This window comes from Dama dama, chromosome 29 (assembly GCF_033118175.1).
Source record: "Dama dama isolate Ldn47 chromosome 29, ASM3311817v1, whole genome shotgun sequence".
Classification (NCBI taxonomy): Eukaryota; Metazoa; Chordata; class Mammalia; order Artiodactyla; family Cervidae; genus Dama; species Dama dama.
In genome coordinates, this window is record NC_083709.1 from 53834048 (window position 1) to 53854503 (window position 20456).

At 39.1% G+C, this 20456-nt stretch overlaps 1 protein-coding gene across 3 annotated transcripts in view; it reads left to right on the forward strand.

The window, feature by feature from the left end:
• MAMDC2 (MAM domain containing 2) overlaps window positions 1–15579 on the forward strand; it is a 151878-nt gene extending 136299 nt beyond the window's left edge. For 2 of the 3 annotated variants that reach the window (XM_061132354.1, XM_061132353.1), the window contains 3 exons: window positions 7900–8159; window positions 14367–14451; window positions 14590–15579. In XM_061132354.1, the coding sequence (XP_060988337.1) occupies window positions 7900–8159; window positions 14367–14451; window positions 14590–14654 (410 nt within the window). In that variant the 3' untranslated portion in view covers window positions 14655–15579. Of the gene's footprint in view, window positions 1–7899; window positions 8160–14366; window positions 14452–14589 lie in introns of those variants that run through there. The other variant, XM_061132355.1, reaches the window with a different exon arrangement.
• Window positions 15580–20456: the final 4877 nt, after the last annotated feature.

Here is a 20456-nt window from a genome sequence, read left to right on the forward strand (position 1 = left end):
TATATCAAATGAATAATAGTACAGGTAGTATATGGATAAGTAATATAAATATAGTGGTATTTGTGTGGCTAAAGTTGGGGAAACATTTCCAGTGTTTGTCAGTCATCTAATAGAACATGTCATTCTACTAGAACAACAACAAAGACAATATTCTAGCCCAACCATTTGGCTCCCTGTTTGATAAAATAATAAAAGCACTTGTGACAGATAAATCTTGACTTCCATTGAGCTGAAATGGACTCTGCAGGACCTGTTTGTCCATTTCTTGTCAGCATCTATTTGAATAGCTCTATCCTGGCAGAATCAGAAAGTTCCTTGACACTGATGCTATTTCTTTTACAAGATAGTAAAGACAAATCTTAACAAAGTTCCAAGGGTTTTATTGGTTATTATAATTTTATTATATGATTATATAATAATATTATATTATTAATGTGATGCCATACTGTCAGAATTCTTCTTAAATAATTGTTTTAGTTGTCCTGGAGTTTACATGGGTTTTGTGACCAAAAGATAATAGAATAAATAAGTCAACAGATAATTCTCCAGTTTAGTGAGAAAATGCCTTCAACTGTAACATTTCCTAGCTGGCTGAGTCCACCAGTGAATAGATTAAAAGTCATCCAGTTTTCCCTATCTCTTTCCCACAGCTATGTCCTAGAAAAGTAGCTATTCATCATTTTTTTAAAAAATAATTTCCAAATAAAGAGACACCATCAGTTTCTTCTGTGGTACTGTTCAGTGTTTCACTACATCTTCTGTACTTCTGGCAATTAAATTCTCTCCAACACACTACTAAATAAAGGTAGGAGTCTTATATGAACCTTCTTGTGATGAGTGATACATTAAAATACCAAATAATGGCATTCACTTATAAATTATTCCATTGACACAAAAGAAAATAAAAACTGTATATTTAATGTGTTGGTTATATATTAATAGCTGAAATTTAATAGCAGTCTCATTCAAGTCCTTGTCTTTTAAGAATTTTGGTAGCTGATATCCAGACATGTAACAATGCTACTCAACTAGTCTGAAACTATAAGGGCAATTAGCTCTAGAACAGTAAAATCTCCAGTCTCCTCAGCTTTTTCATAATTTATCTTATCACACTAATTTCTGGTATTATTGGACCCTACTTACCCAAGAGGAGACTTCTATGACAGGCTTTTTTAAAAATAGTGGTAAAATATACAAAACATAAAATTTACCATTTTAGTAATTTGTACATACGTAATTCAGTGGTATTAAGTACATATACCTTTTGTGTAACCATCACCACCTCAGAACTGTTAAAAGTTTTCCCAAGTTGAAACTCTGTCCCCAATAAGTTAGTAACCACTCATTTATGACACACTTTAAAAACCATTTAAAAGATATAATAAAGAACAATAATTTTAGAGAGAGACATATTTAGCACTTGTTCTTCCCAAAATATTGATATCTTTTCCCCCTGATTGTTAAGAATTGTCTTCTGGCTTAATGAAGCAGCTAGCTGTTCATTCCACATGGCCTCCCACTCCTTCCCGGCCCTGGTGAGAGAGGGCCGCAAGGCTAGATGAACAGCTGCGTCACTGCTCCCAATTACGAATATTGCTGTGTCTCAACACATCACAGTTGCTGAGCAAAGAACAGATGGGACCCTGATCTCCCAGTAGACCCACTGGAACCCCTATCTTGAATGTTAAACAGTGATCCACAGAAAGAAAGTAATTTGTTTTCTCCAGTTAATAATCCCTTCCACAGACTGGACTCCTTCATGTGCAGGGACACATGAGCCAGTTTGAGGTTTCATCGCTGGGGTGCCTGGCTCCCACCCAGGGAGCTTTTGTTTGCTGAGACAGACAGCATTTGGAGTTGGAATGTGGCAACGCTTGTCAACACACAGGGCTTTTCTCTGCTTTCCAAACACATGTGAGGCCGACTGTCTCTCCATGAAGCTCTGATCTTTTCTGGGGAAAGGAAATGTCACATGCAAGTCAAGAAGAAAAACATATTTGGAATCAAGAGGAATAATTGGTCTGGGCATCAGACAGACAGATTCTGATCAGTTGACAAATATGGGACAAATATTTTTAGGTATAGATGTTGGTCTAGATTAGTCTAAATCAGTATTGCCTAAAGGGATATATGTATGGGCTTAAAACAGAAACTGTAGCCTGAAGGAGTTTTAGAAAGGTCAACGTTACTCCAGAAAAGTAGACTGGTGCCTGTGCCCCAGAAAGGTGTAATTATACTAATGTTCCCCTGGCTGTTCCCCGTCTCTTCCAAAAGCAGCAGTTACACATGTCAAACAGTTCAGGAGCTTTCCTTTCATATATCATGGTACTAAACACAGTGATCTCTGGAACTAGAAACCTTAGGTAATGGCTTCAGCCTGATACCCAAGACCCAGAGACTCATGAGTAATGCTTCACCCAGTTGAGGCTGACTGATTAGAGCACTGTACTCACAAAAGGAAGATTCAGTTGGTTAATCCTGGAGGTTTACCCCTCTAGCAGGACCTCAGATGATTTTGACCAGGACTTGAGATTCCCTGGTGGCTTAGATAGTAAAGAATCCACCTGTGATGCGGGAGACCTGGGTTCAATCCCTGGGTTGGGAAGATCCCCTGAGAAGAAAATAGCAACCCACTCTAGTATTCTTGCCTGGAGAATCCCCATGGACAGAGGAGCCCAGTGGGCTACAGTCCTGGGGTCACAAAGAGTCGGACATGACTGAGCGACTAGTGATGTCATCACTAGTCATCACATATGTGATGTCATCACATGTGACAGCATATGTCATCACTGGGATTGCATACCATCATCGCTAGATGGAAGATACTTCTTGCGTCATCTCTCACTTATAATGGACCCATTGCTTTCTTTCCATTCTGAAAAGACTTCCTGTTGTAGGCCCACAATACTCTTTTCTTTCCAGTTTTCCAGTGACAGCATCTTTCAGAGGAGCCTCCCTGTCCCCTAGCCTCCCCCTCCCATTAAGTGTTTCATCTTTAGCTAAGATGAAAATCCTTTTCTTGGGATTCAAGTGGACCTTTTGAGAGTCCCGAAGGCAGGTACCAAAGTTATTTTCCTTTGACTTTCTTCTTATTTCCTTAAGAATTATTTTTGGAGGCAATATTTTTCAGTGTGCTATACTAATTTACGTTTAGGCTAGTACAGAACACCTTTGTGCATAGTAGGTGATAAACCATGTTCATGTTTTGACTTTATTTTCCATGGGATTAAATTAAATACACCCTTCTGTTAGAGTTTTGTGTATCAGTATTTGTTTTGTGTATCAATTTTGTGTATCAGTATTTCTAACTCAAGCCTAGCTTGAGTTAGAAAATATTAAAGAAAAGAACAATAAGATTTTCTTTCATTGCTGGAAGTGTAAAAACCCCAGTGCTTCTTGTGTAGCAATTTTCTTGCCAGTGAAAGAATGAAGGTAATGAAGTTAAAGAATGTGTGTTTGGCTAAAAAAAAAAACAAAACAAAAAAGACAGTCAGATGGTATGGAACTAGGTTGAGAACATTTTCTTTAAAATGTGATTTTTTCAAAATTTGGACTTGTTCCTACTTTGCTTTGGAGCATCCTAGTCAAGTACATGTCTCATTGCCAAGATCTTCACACAACTGGAGTAACCTTGGTAGAGCCATGTGCTCTGGAAATGGTCAGACTGGTCTGTGCTTTTTTGTTCATTCAACAAATATTTATTGAGCACCTGCTATGTTCCAAACACTGCTCTAGGACCTGGGGGCATAGCAGTAAAGTAAATAAGGAAATATCTCTGCCTTTGAGTGTTCTAGAGGAAGGAGACAGACAAACATAAAAACAGGAATGTTATATAATATGTTAACAGGCAATTAAATGGTATGGAAAATAATAAATTAGGGTATAGAGAAAGAAGAGTACCAGAGGAGGGGGGATTGCTATTTGAAACAGTGTAGTCAGAATAGACCTAATAGAAAAGGTAATATCTGGGCAAAGACTTAGAGGTGAGAGAGTGAGACGTGAGACTATTTGAGAGAAAAGCCACTGTAGGCAGAGATTAGCACATGCAAAGGCCCTGGGGTGGTAGCAAACTTACTACATTCCAGGAATGGTATAGAGCTCAAGTGTGTCCTCGAGACTCAGAGCGAGTGAGGAGAAAGGTGGTAGGAATCAGAGAGGGAGGAGAATGAGCGGGAGTTATGTAGAGCCGTGTATGTTGTCAGGCGTTCAGCTCTTACTTGGAGTGAAATGCTGAGCTACTGGAGGGTTTTGAACAGAGGAATGGTAAAATTTAGCTATTGTTTTAGAAAGTTTACTATGGATGCTGTGTTCAGATTAGATTGCAGAGAACTAGCTTAAAAGCAGGCAGACTTGTTGGGAGGTGTTGAATTAATCCAAGTCAGAAATAATACTGGCTCAGATTGGGAGGTAGCATTGGAGGTGGAAAGGAGAGAAGTGATTGGATTCTGGACATATTCTGAAGGTAGAACCAACAGAATTTCCTGACCATCTGGTTGTGAAGAGTGAGAGGATATAAAGAATGGCCAGGTTTGGGGCCTGAACAACTAAAAAGGGCGGGGTGAGCTTTAGAGTGAGGCTGTTAGGAGTGTAGTTTTGACCAAGTTCAGTTTGAGATATCTACTTCACAATAAGAGGAGATGTCCATTAGGAACTTTCAATAACAAGTCTGGATTTTAGGAAAGAGGTTGGAAATTAAAATTTGAGATATAACAACACATATGGTATTTCAAGCCTTGAAACAAGATGAGATCACCAAAGAAGTGAGCGAGAATGGAGAGATTCAAACACTGGGTCTTGGAGCACTCCAAGATCAAGAGGTCAGAGAAGAAAAGGTGAACCAGCAAAGGAGTGACCAGAGAAGTGGGAGAAAAACCAGGAGAGGTCAGCGTCCTGCAAACCAAATGAGAAAGTCCTTCTAGGAGGCAGGAGTGATCCACTGTGTCCAGGGCTACTAATGGCAAGAAGGACAAGAACTGAAGACTGACCCTTGCTTTTAGTCATGAGGATGTCACTGGTGAGCACAGCAGACATGCAACAGTATCCCAGAAGTTTAGAGGAGGTCATGTGGATGACTGGTTGACAAAGCCCATGACCGATTGCCCAGTTTTGCAGGGTAGTAACTTTGCTGAGTGAAACACTGAGGGAGGGCTTGCACAGTGCGCAAGATTTGATAAGACCAAATGGGGCAGGACTTTTTCTCCCACCCTTATAATAGACCGTTGGATTCTCAGATCTGTGGAAATGAGGGAAAGGAAAAGGAGGAATGCCTTGAAGGAGCAAGGATGGAGCCTCTGATCAATTCTGGTTGGGGTGTCTCAAGCATTGCCTTTTGAGAAATTAATAGACTTCACTGACTAAACTTGAAACTTTAAAGATGCTCTAGAAGCCATTTTCTTTGCATGCAATATTTGGGAACTCTTTTTTTCCTTCAGTGCAGCCATTAATTTCCATGTGAAATAATAGAGAGATAACACTATGTAAAAAATTTTTACATCATGTATGTAAAAAAGTCAATATTGGCAAAGAAGAGGATGCAACTGGATATAAAAATTTATGCATATTTTTTCAGGTTGAAGAGATATAAATTTTTCATCAAATGAGGGAAGGTTAAGAACTATTTATATAGAGTTCATGGCTTTTTTTAAACATGAGCCAGAGGTACATAGAATTATAGTATGGGTGTATTATTCTGGAAATTACTATTATTATATTGCTTATTTTAGTGGCTTCATGGTAATTATTTAACACCAACCAGCTCTATTTTTTATGGGGGGGGGGGGGCTGACTTGTAGTTATGTCCCATTTCTGTAGTATGAATACTTCCATTGTAGACCATTTCAAACTACCAGAGTGAAGCCATTTGGACCTACCAACAGAAGGCACATAATTGACTGTTGGAGCCAGTGGAGACAGGCTCCAAAGGAAAATACAAATGTAAAGTGTTATATAATTAACATACAGTATATAGTGTATAAAGTATAAGATATAAAATATGTTAAATGTCATAATAACATTAAATATTGTAGACTGTATGGATCACAATAAACTGTGGAAAACTCTTAGAGATGGGACTACCAGACCACCTTACCTGTCTCCTGAGAAATCTGTATGCAGGTCAAGCAGCAACAGTTAAAACTGGTTCCAAATTGGGAAAGGAGTACATCAAGGGTATATATTGTCACCCTGCTTATTTAACTTATATTCAGGGTACATCATGCGAAATGCCAGGCTAGGTGAAGCACAATCTGGAATCAAGATTGCTGGGAGAAGTATCAATAACCTCAGATACGCAGGTGACACCATGCTTATGGCAGAAAGCGAAGAAGAACTAAAGAGCCTCTTGATGAAAGTGAAAAAGGAGAGTGAAAAAGTTGGCTTAAAGCTCAACATTCAGAAAACTAAGATCATAGCATCTGGTCCCATCACTTCATGGCAAATAGATGGGGAAATAATGGAAGCAGTGAGAGACTTTATTTTCTTGGGCTCCAAAATCACTGCACATGGTGACTGCAGCCATGAAATTAAAAGATTCTTGCTCCTTGGAAGAAAAGCTATGACAAACCTAGACAACATATTGAAAAGCAGAGACATTACTTTGCCAACAAAGGTCCGCTTAGTCAAAGCTGTGGTTTTTTCAGTAGTCATGTAAGGATGTGAGAGTTGGACTGTAAAGAAAGCTGAGTGCCAAAGAATTGATGGTTTTGAACTGTAGTGTTGGAGAAGACTCTTGAGAGTCCCTTGGACTGCAAGGAGATCAAACCAGTCAATCCTGAATATTCATTGGAAGGACTGATGCTGAAGCAGAAACTCCAATACTTGGGCCACCTGATGTGAAGAACTGACTCATTGGAAAAGACCCTGATGCTGGGAAAGATTGAAGGCGGGAGGAGAAGGGGACAGCAGGGGATGAGAAGGTTGAATGACATCATTGACTCAATGGACATGAGTTTGAGCAAACTCTGGGAGTTGGTGAAGAACAGGGAAGCCTGGTGTGCTATAGTCTATGGGGTAGCAAAGAGCAACTGAACTGAACTGAAATATTGTACAATTATATTTTCAAGAAGTGTCACAGAAAAATCTCAGGAAAGCAGGGCAGAAAACATATTTGAATACATATTACATGTGGACATATGTCACACACATTATTTAATTCTCACAACTCTATAGCCCAGGTTTATTAACCATTAGTTTTAAACTCAGGGAGATAGTGAAGAACAGAGAAGCCTGGAATGCTGCAGTTCATGGGGTTGCAAAGAGTCAGACATAACCTAGCAACTGAACAAAAACAAATTTTTTTAATTGAACATAGGTTCAGACGGGATAATCCATTAGATCACAGTCACACAGACAATAACTATTAGAACCAAGACTTGAACCTCATCTACCCGACCATTCCCCTAAACCAATGATGGAAGTTCAAAATATTGTCCATGGATTAGTAGGATAAATTCTCATGTTAATTACCACCTCAGTGGCACAATACTAGTATATTAATTACCTCCTGTATATTAAACTGAATTATAAATTATTACATGAAAACACTTATTTTGATGGTCAAAATCTTGTAGCATATTTATCTTTCTTGGATTATACACATTCTCCAAAATTATGAACTCCTTTCTCAGTACTGTAGTCAAGTCGTTCATTGACTCTAATTTGTTTCCAGAAAAGTACTCAAAAGGGAAATGAGGGGCAGAATAAATTCAGAGTATGGGGTTAACAGATACAAACTGCTATACATAGAATAGATAAGCAACAGGGATTTAACATATAACACAGGGAACAGTATTTAATATATTGTAATAATCTATAATGGAAAATAATCTGAATATGTATATATGTTAGAAGAGAATATGATGTGTCCTTTTTAACAATACCTGATGTTGCATTGCTCTCAAGGCTACTACATGTACATAGAGGCTTCCCACTTGGTATATGGACAAAAAGCACGACTCTCATCCAGGCCTCTACGAGGAGTCACTGGAAAACAGTGCTTGACCTTTTTCTACCACATGTATGGAGCAGGGACCGGCCTCCTGAATGTTTATCTGAAAAAGGAAGGCGACAGTGAAGAGTCTCTCTTGTGGAGAAGAAGAGGTGAACAGAGCATCTCCTGGCTACGGGCGCTGATTGAATACAGCTGTGAGAGGCAGCACCAGGTGAGCCAAGGGAGACGAGAACCAAATGATGGGAAACGTGCCTGTACGCTTCTGATGCTCTTTCTTTTTCTTGCTACCATCAAGACTGCTTTGTTCTTTTTCGGGGTCAAAGACAGAGGCAGTACTTGTTTAAGAGTAAACATAATTAGTCTATATTGATTGAACCTAAGCAGTGAAAGGGGAATTAGAAAGAGAAAGCTTTGGGTATTTGTACATAGAGTAATTTTCGCAACTCAATAGTGAAACCATAGCTATTTTCATGTTGGTACATTTTGAGTGTCAGTTACATTCTGTGTCCTGAAAACCTCCAAAACAGAGCTTCTCTTTCTTCTAAACCTGGTATTACCTAATTAGTTGTTGCAGCTGCATCTTTCACTCATCATTAGCCACATGCAAGGGCTGCTGTTGTAAGCTTCTATTTAACAGAGTACATGATCCAGTGTACATTTTTAAGCCTCTGTCTGCACTGATGCAGAAGAAACTGAATCTTGATCCTATGTCCTGGGCCTGCCTTGAGGCAGTAGAAGACTTCCTTCCTGCAGGATCCCAATTATAAGGGAATCTGAGCAGCAATAAGAAGGAGCCTTTTCAATTCCAGTGGGTGAGATCAAGCAGCCAATTAGCCTAGAAGTCAGCAGCAGCCTCGTAAAAGCTTATGACTTTACCTGCCGGTTGTTTTTCTTTAGTCACTAAGTCATGTTTGACTCTTTTGTGGCTCTGATGGCCTGTAGCCTGCCAGGTTCCTCTGTCCATCGGATTTTCCAGGCAAGAATCTGGAGTGGGTTGCCATTCATTCTCCAGGGAATCTTCCAGACTCAGGAATGGAACCCATGTCTCCTGCCATTGGCAGACAGGTTCTTTACCGCTGAACTAGCAAGGAAGCCTTTACCTGCCTACCATGAGTCAAAGCTCCAGAAAGCTCAGGGCAGATAACATTAGACCCTTGACTATTCCTGAAATTGCTGTATGGAATTCCAGGAGTGACCTTCAGCTAAAAGCCCTACTTCCTCCTTATCCTTTCTTCTGGACCAGAGCACCCCTTAATATTAACCACTGGCTGCTTGGCTTAAGCAAGTCTTCCTAGGAAGAAGTATCCAAAATAAAGACATTATTTTATGCCACCCCTTAATCAAAATTGGTTTTCTACAGATCTAAATAGGAATGGCCAGGCTGCAGTGCCATCTAGGCTGCTATTGCTAAGAACAAACGACAGAGGGAAGATGCGCCACTCTTCAAGGATGTCCCATTATCTTGGTGTGGATAAAACTATCTCAACATTTAGTAAAGGAAAATATGTAGCCCCAGGAATAATTTTGATAGTGATTTAATGTCTGCTTACAGAAAGAAAATGGATCACTCACGAACTTCCTTATATCACTGATCACCATTCAGAGATGATGGATTAATTTTTTTAGGTTATCAGGGTACTCACACTATTCAAAGATTCTCAAGGTGTGGTCCTGACACCAGCAGCAACCCCTGAAATGTATGTTCATCTAAAATGAAACTCACCTGCAATGCACACTCTCAGGCCCTGCCTCGGAGCTACTGAACCAGAAACTCTGGGGCTTAGGGCCCTGAAATCTGTCTTAACAAGAATTGTGGTGATTCTGGAGCATTCTAAAGATGGAGAACCTGTGTCACAGATGGAACAAATCTGAGTCTCTCAGGCAGAGCCTGAGCATTGATGTTTTCTAAAACCCCCAAACGGTGCTGATGCACAAGAGCTCTAGAATTTGAAATCTGTGGAGCAGGTGACTTCACAGCATCTGAGCCCTGGGTATAGGTCCTTGCATATACTAGACTTGCCAGGTGACTTGTTGAGCACAAAGTAGTGAGGCACCTGGGGTGGCATCTTGGGATATTTGAGCTCAAAGGGTAAAGAATGACCTGAAAGATTTTTGGCTCCCAATTTGGGAAAAAAGATTCTATATCATTCCTTTAGGCTTAGAATGAAACAGATATGAATCTGCCATGAGGAATGCTCTTCTTGATTTTCTGATTCCCTCAGGAATCCCAAATGACTATCTGGAGACCAGGATGAACTAGTTTCTCCAAAACATCTTAGTGTCTAATAAAACACGCAGACACCCATGTGCAAATGGTCATCTTCTATGTGCCGAGTACTCACAGTGCTAAGAGCTGTGCATAAGTTCTTTCAGCTGATCTTGTAGCTCTTCTTTAAAGATAGGGAAAACCAAATGTCCAGCTGGTAAGTTGCAGAGTGAGAACTCAGTCCCAGATTTAACTGGTTCCAATGTTTGCATCCCTAAGTCCCTGTTTTACACTCCCTCCTGCCATAGAAATCCCAACATACACTCATTGCCCTGGATGTCACAAGCACTGGGTGATCTTGGAGGAATGTCAGTCCCTCTGAGACTGTTTGTGTTAGTTGCTCATTCATGTCCAACTCTTTGCAACCCCTTGGACTGCAGCCTGTCAGGCTCTTCTGTCCATGGAATTCTCCAGGCATGTATAGTGGAGTGGGTAGGCGTTCCCTTCTCCAGGGGATCTTCCCATCCCAGGGACTGAACCCTGGTCTGTTGCACTGCAGGCAGATTCTTTACCATCTGAGCCACCAGGGAAGCCTGTTAATACATTTTCAAAATGGGATGATAATGCCTGCCATGCTGACATCACTAAAGTCACAGTCAAATGAGATGATGTTTGTGAAAGGGTTTTATAAACTTTAAAGTACCAAACTATAAAAAAAGATATAATTGTTTCTAAAAATATGTTCTTTCCCAAATCTTTCTGGTCTTTATAACCATGGCAGACCTGGTATTCTCAATAGCTATATCAGTTATCAGACTGAGCTACTATAGGAGCTCAGGCCAAAATATCTCTTTTCAGTAAGTATTTATTGACCATTTACTCTTTCTAAGTGCTGAGGATACTGCAATGAACACAGCATACAGTTCTTACACTTTTTAAGTTTGCGTTCTAGTTGCGGGGGAGAGGTAGAAAATGTGAAACAAAAATATATAATGTAACATCAAGTGATAGTAAGTGCTATGAAAAAGAATAAGTCAAGCTGATCAGGTAATGAGGTCAAAGAAGTATCAGGAAATACTCATGAAAGGCCTTGGATCACATGGTACAGTTTGAAATTTATTTCAGGAGCAATAAGAAACCATTAGAGGCTTTTAAGGTAGTATGTTCTGATTTATACTTTTAAATGATCATTCTAGCTATACATGGAGCTCCTTACTCCATACTACAGACTGTGGTGGTGTGGTGGTGGGCGAGGAGACTTTGGGAGCTACTGCAGTGGGCCTGGCAACAGACATGGTGGGCGGGGCTGTGCAGCAGAGATGAGATGTCATCAGAAAGCCCACAGGACTGCCTTCCTTGTGGAAAGTGGGGTTTGAGTGAAAGAGAGGAGCCAGGATGATACCAAAGTTTTGGCCTGAGCAACTGCTAGAATGGAGTTGCTATTTATTGAGATGAGGAAGACCTTAGTGGAACAGACCTGGAAGAGGGAGGGCAGCTTATGCAGGAGGCAAATTAACAGTTACTATTGTTTTTAACACACATAGGTTTTGATCTTACTAGACATCCAAAGTGGGTATGTCAAGTGGACAGTAGGCTATGAGCCAGGCAATCAGGAAAATGCAGAGAACTAGAGAAGTCAAGTCAATCTGTACATCATCAGAGAGAGTGGTCAGGTATAGATGATTTTTAGAATACTGCAGTGCTGCTGCCATTTGTGATTTATCCTGTAGGGTAGCAGTCCCCAACCTTTTTGATACCAGGGACCAGTTTTATGGAAGAAATTTTTTTCACAGATGGGGGGACAGGGGATAATTTCGGGATGATTCAAGCACATTTATTGTGCACTTAATTTCTAATCTAATGCCACCACTGATCTGCCAGCATTGAAATATGTATATTATCATATGTGAAACAGATCGCCAGTCCAGGTTGGATGCATGAGACAGGGTGCTCAGGGCTGGTGCACTGGGATGACCCTGAGGGATGGGATGGGGAGGGGAGAGGAAGGGGGGTTCAGGATGGGGAACACATGTGCACCCACGGCTGGGTCATGTCAATGTATGGCAAAAACCACTACAATATTGTAAAGTAATGAGTCTCCAATTTAAAAAAAAAAGAAAATGACAGGAGGTATTAGTCTGCCGCTTGGAGGTTGGAGACCCCTGATATAGGAGAAGTATCTGGGTGGCCTCTGGATGATATTCCAGTCATCAAATTTTCTTTGTAGAAAAAAATGTATCAAGTAGCAAAATTTTAATCATGTCCTTTCCTAAGGGATTTATTAAAGTGCTAAGCAGAAGCTGACTCACTGTTGATCAAAAACACAGAATGATTTTATTTCCTTTGAATTCCTTGCTTACCTTTCCTCCTTTGCTCTCAGGTGTTTTCCTCCTGATTTCTTATCCTTTGATGTCATTGAAAGAGAGTGTTAGACAAATTCTCAGCTCAGTGAAATATTTCTATCATTCATGTTGTTCATTATACTGCCTGACATTTAGTAGGAATTATTATGTGCTGGGTACTGAACTAAGACCGGGTCTTCAAATTTTCTTGCTCATGTGCCCTTAATCTCAATAAATTTTTTCCTGGTGCCCCTGGACCAAAAGATAGCTAATGTTCCCTTTATCAAGTAGTTGAGTCAAAACTGTAAGTATTTATGTCCTAATGACTTGAGCTTCCCAGGTGGCGCTAGTGGTAAAGAACCCCGCCTACCAATGCAGGAGATAGAGATGCAGGTTCGGTCCCTGGGTCAGGAAGATTCCTTGTAGAAGGGCATGGCAACACACTCCAGGATTCTTGCCTGGAGAATCCAATGGACAGAGGAGCCTGGCAGGCTACAGTCCATAGGGTTGCACAGCATCAGACAGGACTGAAGTGATTTAGCATGCATGCACAATGACTTAGTAACCATTTGAAAATAAAATACACTTAAACTGAAAGAAAAAGTTACATTTTTATCTAATTCTAAAATAACCACAATTATTTAATAGAATTTTTACAAATACAAATAGGGGAATAATACAAAGGGGAAATGATAATGCTATAAAATGGTTATCACTCAGATATTTAGGAAATTCAAAGGAAAGAGTTGTATGAAATCAAGGTTATGGCCCAATCACAGACTATTCAGAATATAATTCCATCGTGTGATTTTTCTGTTGTACTTCCATTGCAGAGTTGGAGGTTAAAAAACAGATTTCATTGTTGTCCAGAAAACCAAAACAGTTATTAACTACATTCATATATCCTCCTATCTAGATATATTAGAACACTTTTTCCTCTTCTTACCATTTACTTGAATTCTTGTTTAGGGTTATATTTTTAGAATTTCTATTAATGTTATCTTGCCACGTTACTGTTGTTGAAGCTTCTTTGAGTCATTAAATTCAAGATAGTTTCATATGCTTATTATTTATCCACTTTATATTGTTTATTTAATTTAAATCATGAACTAGTCCAATGGGGAATAATTTGCTCATAAAATTAGTAGAGCAAGTGTGTCTTCTGGATAATTTTCATTACCTACAAGCCTCCCTGGAGTATTCCATGGTTTATTAGCTATTATTAGAGTGGTTTTAGAGCTGATAATATATTTTCCCTAGAACCTGAATATTTGATCAGTTATTTTCTTCTAGGATCTAAAGTCGTGAAACTGGTTTCCTCTTTTTCTTGGGCTGTGTCTTGGATGTTATGGTATTTAACATGATCAGTGAACCACTGTCTTTTTGGTAAATTTAACTATTATACAGTGCTGCTCATACTTGGGTCTCATCTGTTGTTTTAATTCTCCCACCTAGAACTAGTACAAAGGTAGATTTAGGGAGAGACTACGGAAGCTTAAGCTCCTGGGCCCTTCACTTCCACAGGGCCTGTGAGTGGCAGGAGTAGAATATTCTAGATAGCAAGGGAAAACAGGTCACCACCGAGAGGCATTTCTTTGTGAACATTTCTGGGAAATTGCCTAAAGAGGTCTCAGAAGAAAGGAACTCAAATTTCCAAGGCTCCAGTAATTTGTTGTGAATTTCTTTACATTCCAAATAAGTATTCTCTTTTGTACCTAAATTTGAATTGGTGATTTTGTATTCTTTTCCTGAAAGTGGGCCCCTGAGAACAATCTAAGCTTCCAAACCCACACAGCCTAGATCTGCCTCTGACCAGCATTGTTTTAGCAGGATGACTCTATTTCTAAACTCATATTTCATTATTTTTCAGATAATTTTTGAAGCCATTCGGGGAATGTCACTAAGAAGTGATACTGCCATTGATGATGTTAAATTTCAAGCAGGATCCTGTGCAGGTAACAGTATTTTTTCAAATTATTTAAGTTTGACTGAAAAGGGAATTTGCAGTAGTTTCAAATCATAAGAATGCAAATTCAGTATTTTCTACATTAAAAATAGAGAAAACTATATTGTCTGTTTGTCTTTCCTGACAGAAATGGAAGATCAAAGTCAGCAATCATCAGGATATTCTGAGGACTTAAATGAAATTGAGTATTAAGCAATGATCTGAATCGGATTAACTAAACAAAAGCCATACCTCTCTTCAATCAAAATGAAAACAAAATAATACTGGACAATCTTAACCATTTCATAAGTTATAAAATGACTTCAGAGCACTCTTTTTCATAACTTTTGCAAAAAATACTGACTCAGGGCTTTTTTTTTTTTTTTTTCTTTTTTGCATATGACAACTGTTACTAGAAGTACAGGCTGCTGGTTTTACCTAGATCATACATCTTAACTTTGGTACCAGTTAAAAATACAAATGTACTATATTGTAGTCATTTTAAAGTATACAAATAAAGGGCACAATCAAATGAGATGTGCTCACTTAAATCTGCATTCAGTGAATGTACTGGGAGGAGGACAGGTCTTGTGGGTTTCCTTTTGAACTTCAAGTATCATAAATATTTTTAAAGTAATAATGTGTGATGTCAGTAATATCTGCAGAATGAATGCAGTTTTTCATGGTAACAAGTTATTCTAAGAAAATAAAGTCTATTTTCTATGTTTTATTCATAGAAATGGAGTATTAATTTTTAAATATGTTTACCATATGTGATAACAAAGGATCTTTCTTCAGTGTTCCAGGGTAAGTCAGTATTAATTAATGCTGTATTACAAAGCAGTGCTACCTTCTTTTTTCTATTTTTGAAAGTCATTCTGAACACTTGGATAGAAATTGCACTCTTTTTTTTCATAAAGCAAGCTTGAAAATGTTTATGTACACACACCCCTAAATTTTTCTAGTGTGTTAAACAATTTTACTGATTTTTAAAATAAATGTTTTGGTAATGTTTTGAGTTATATGAATTCAAACAGATGTAGTAAACTACTATCTTTTATTTACATGTTTAAAAAATTATATAGACATGTTTATATATCCAAACAGCTATTATGAAATTATGACTACCTAATAAAAAATAATTTGAAAATCTCTCACTCTCAAGTAACCTTCTTCAACATATTTTTCTCTCTGTTTTTAAAAAATTTCTATTTTTATTCTTTGGCGTGGTTAGTTCCCTGATGAGGGATCAGCACAAAGTCTTAACCACCGGACTGCCAGGGAAGTCCCAATATATTTTTTTGAATGAATAGCTTCACTGTATAACTGCTGATTCTAATTTGAATCTCTTCTCTGCTACAATTAAATGCTTCTTAATCCTTTTTGTTAGTGGCATAAGCACTGCAAGCATAGATACATAATTAATTTTTAAAAAGTGTTTCATTTCACATAAGCGATCTCAATTTTCTCCAAAATTGTATCTTATTAGAATGTAAACTCTGTGAAGACAATGATTCTATAAATGAATGAAGTAATTAACCAGACTCTGCTTACAGATTACATAAACCCATGGTAATAATCAGCTTCCTAGGTGAAGCAGGGGTAAAGAATGTGCCTGCTAGCACAGGAGACACAGGAGATGAGGGTTTGATTCCTGGGTCGGGAAGATCCCCTGGAGAAGGAAATGGCAATCCACTCCAGTTTTCTTGCCAGACAGAGGAGCCTGGCAGACTACAGTCCATGGCGTTGCAAAGAATCGGACACAACTGAGCAACTGCACATGCACACGTGGTAATAATCGTTGCTAATATGTATTGAATATTTATTATTATCAGACATTGTTCAAAGAGCTTTACATGAATTTGCTCAGTTAATCCTATAACAATCCATAAGGTAGAGCTAGTGGTGGTTGTTATATTTTGTAAGTAAGAAATTAAATCTGTTTAAGTTCAGCAACTGGTGTAGGGCTTGTCTTTGAACCTTGGTTTCACTGTTCTTTAAAAAAGAAATGACAGGCCCAAAATGTAGTTACTTGTACTAAGTCCCACATCAGCAGACCAAGACTTAATAGCTAACCTAACTGCAGTTATAACCTCCCCTAGGATTGCAGTCTTAACAGATCAGTCTGGAATTTTCTGGTCAGCAGCAGTGAGGTAATCAGCCACATAGACCCTTCCCATCCCTAAAAAGAAGATGAAGTAATCCACTCTCTCCTTTTCCCTTTCCCTTCCTGTCTACAAAAGCCTTCCATTTTTTAGAAATCCTTGGAACTCTTCTCTGCTCACTAGATGGAATGCTGCCCAATTCATGAATTGTTCAGTAAAGCCATTATATCATGACAGTCGACTTGGTTGAATTTTTACTCAACACTGCCAAACCTGTGTTCTAATCCTCACAAGACTGCCTCCTGAACCTCCCGGCTTCGCTACCAACTCCACTCCCAATACCTAAGGTTCCAAGTTTCCCACAGGCAGGAGGATTTATTGGCTACCCTGGAGGTTGCCAAACCAGAAATACTACTTGGGACAGCAGCTTTGGGGAGTAGGTGGGGGGGTTGGGGGCAGTGGGGGGAGTTGGTGGTGGAAGTGTTGCAGGAAATGGGACCCATTCCAGGGCCCAAAACTGGGCTCTTGTCTAACACTCGGAAATGAATTGTCCGAGGAGACACATGTGCTGACAAAGCCAGAGACTTTATTGGGAAAGGGCACCCGGGAGGAGAGCAGGAGGGTAAGGGAACCCAGAAGGACAGCTCTGCCAGTGGCTTGCAGTTTTATGGTGATGGGATTAGTTTCCGGGTTGTCTTTAGCCAATCATTCTGACTCAGAGTCCTTCCTGGTGGTACATGCCTTGTTCAGTCAAGATGGATGCCAGAGAGAAGGATTCTGGGAGGTGGTCAGACAGGTGGTGTCTCCTTTAGACCTTTCCAGAACTCTTCCGTTGGTGGTGGCTTATTAGTTCTGTGTTCCTTACCAGGACCTCCTGTTGTAAAACAACTCATGCAAATGGTTACTATGGTGCCTGGCCAGGATGGGCGGTTTCAATCAGTGTGCTTCCCCTGACAGTAGGGGTGGGAAGTAGAGGGGGTAGGGGTTGGGGGCTAATTATTGACTTAGGGCAGAAAGAAAAGAAGTAACTATTACCATTTGTTGCTGAAAAACAACTTGATGTTCATAGAAGAGAAGAGAGATGAAAGGTGAGAGGATTTACTTATCCTCTCTCACTTTCGCCCCCTTTTCATGTTTCACTGATTGGATGCCATTCTTCCTTTGCATGTTGCCCTTGCCCTTTATTTTAACTATATTTCACCTGGATGAAAATTTGCAAAGTATCGTAAGCACAGTATAGTTTTCTCAGGTTTAGAAACGCCCCTGAGAAAGGCACACTAGCTAATAAATACTGCTTAACCATTTAAACCCAGTGTTAGCATTTATTCCAGTTCTCACCTAAACACACAAGTGCTTCAGATGGAAACTACTTTTTCACACAGATTGCCTTTTCTCCTATAATTTGCTGTTTGTGTTGGAAATTCTTTAGAGGGGAACAAAGGAGAGTCTAAGGAAAATAGGGCTCTGATGCAAGGTCTGGTTAAATGAGGAAGAATAAAATGTTTAACAAAGATATATTAAGAAATCTATGCTCCAGTTATTATATTAAGCACGGAGATCACAAAGGTCCTCATATGTCAGCAAGGAAAAGAGAGATCTAAACCTGTTACCATAAGCAGAGTGCCAAATTGGAGAAACCATATTCCCAGGGAGTGCTTAGGAAAAGCATCTGAGAGGGAGGGCAGGCCAAGCCTCCAGCTTCAGTCTGGGCAGAGCAGACAGAACCAACACTAACACAGTGTTCTGGTGTCTGGATGTCTTCTGTCACTCTCTGGGGCTTAAGGCATGGGCTGTCTGACTTCTCATGCAAGGGATGTGTTCTCCAGTGTGATTTAACCAGAACAGGGGAGTGGGGAGAGTTTTTGTAACTGACCATTCTAATATTATGGTATTTTCAACACGTGGATTACTATAAAGAGATGAAATACAATGATTAAGTGCACAGTTTCCAGATTCAGGCTGTCTCAGTTTAAATCCTGGCTTTGCCACTTACAGGATTTGTGACTGAAAGCAAGTCACTTCTACCATCTCTGACTCCTATTCCTAGTCTGCAAAATGGGGCAGCAAAATATTCATCTCTACTTCATAAGGGTGCTGTAAAGATTAATTTAAATGAAAGTGATACATATGAGTCCTTAGTATCTGACACACAAAAGCATTTCTAGTTTATAAGGGTTGACTGAGATTTTTGGATAAATCACAGTTGTTTTTATATAGCCTTTCTCTACAAAGGAATTGTGAGTTTATAGTGCCATCTTAAGGATAAAGCAACCATATGCTCTTGTCATTTTTTTTTTTTATTATTTGCATTTCAAGGTTCATTTTAATCAGCATGTGGGCAATGCCTTTCACTTTGTTCTTCCTACTCCAGCCATTGTAAATGGTTCTTCTGTGCTTCTTACCTGTATTCATACCCCTCACAAGATTTATCATGCTAAACCTAAATTCTTGCTTTTACATCCATCTCCTCAAGATGGTAGCATATTCAGTTATATAACTATTCTGCCCAGCATATTCAACAAATATTGCTGAACTAAATAAACAAATTCTCAATAAAAGCATTTAGTTTAGTACAAGTACATATGTTGATTCCAGAAATTATGAAGGATATAAGGATTCTCTTTGGCTTATCAAAATTTCATGGTCTGGAAATCCATGCACTAAAAGTTTAACTTAAAAATATGTCACTGACCAGTTGGGGCACCTGGTAGAAACAAATATAAAGACTCCTTGGAAGGCCACACCCAGGCTGTACAAGTTTCCTACATATTAAACCACATGGAAGGGCTCATAATACAAAAGCACAAAACATTTAGTGAAACAATTCACTAGAAGCACAAATCAGATGTCAACAAACAGCAGAATCAGATACCCAAGATGTCATGGCACCCTTCCAGCTGTGTCATCACTCTAACATCTGCTTTCATTATCATATCTCCTCTGCCTCCCTCCCTCTTATAAGGACTTTTGTGATTATATTGGGCCTAGCTGGATGGTTCAATATAGTCACCCCATTTTAAGATCTTTAATCACATCTGCAAATTCCCTTTTTACCATGGGAGGTGTTATATTCACAAACTCCCAGGATTAGGATGTGGGCATCTTTGGGGAGCCATTGCTCTGCCTACCACAATTTTCTTTTGCTATTTTGTCAGATCTCTTTAAGAGGCCAATTTTGGTTTTTCCTTCTCAACTCTAGTTGCTTTATTTTCATAGCTTATTTGGCAGGCTAAGACATCCAATATAGTGCTCAAAAGAAGTAGTGATAGTTTCATCTTCCCAGAACTTGAGAATATTTCTAAACATTTCATCATTGAGTATGATTTAGCTAAAGGTTTCTAGTATTGCCTTTTATTGGTTAAATGAAGTTTTTTTCTACGCATAGCTCCCTAGAAACTTTAAATATCAATGTGTGTTGAAAATAATTAAATGATTTTTCCTGCTTCAGTCTCTCTCCTGCAATCTTTTAATATGAAGAATCATATTAATTGATTTGATTTGACAATATTTAATCACCCTCAAATTCTGTAATAAGCCCATTTAGTATTGACATATTTACTTTTTTAAACACTGCTACCTGTGTGCAAATATGTTCATGAGTAAGATTGACAAAGAATTATCTTTAATTTCCTTAGAAATTAGGAGATTTAGACAAGGTTAGATTCATAAGCGGAGCTGAATAAAAAAAATCATTTCTCTGAAAAAGTGGGTAGGATTAGAGCAGCGGCTCTCAACTGGGGGCACTTTTATCCTTCAGGAGACGTTTGTCAAAGTCTGGAGACCTTTTTGGTTATTAAAACTGGGCAAGTGTTACTGGCACCTAGTGAGTAGAGGCCGGGAATGCCGCTGACTATCCTGCAATACACAGGACAGCTGCCTCCTCTTCCCCCAGCAAACGATTTTACCTTAC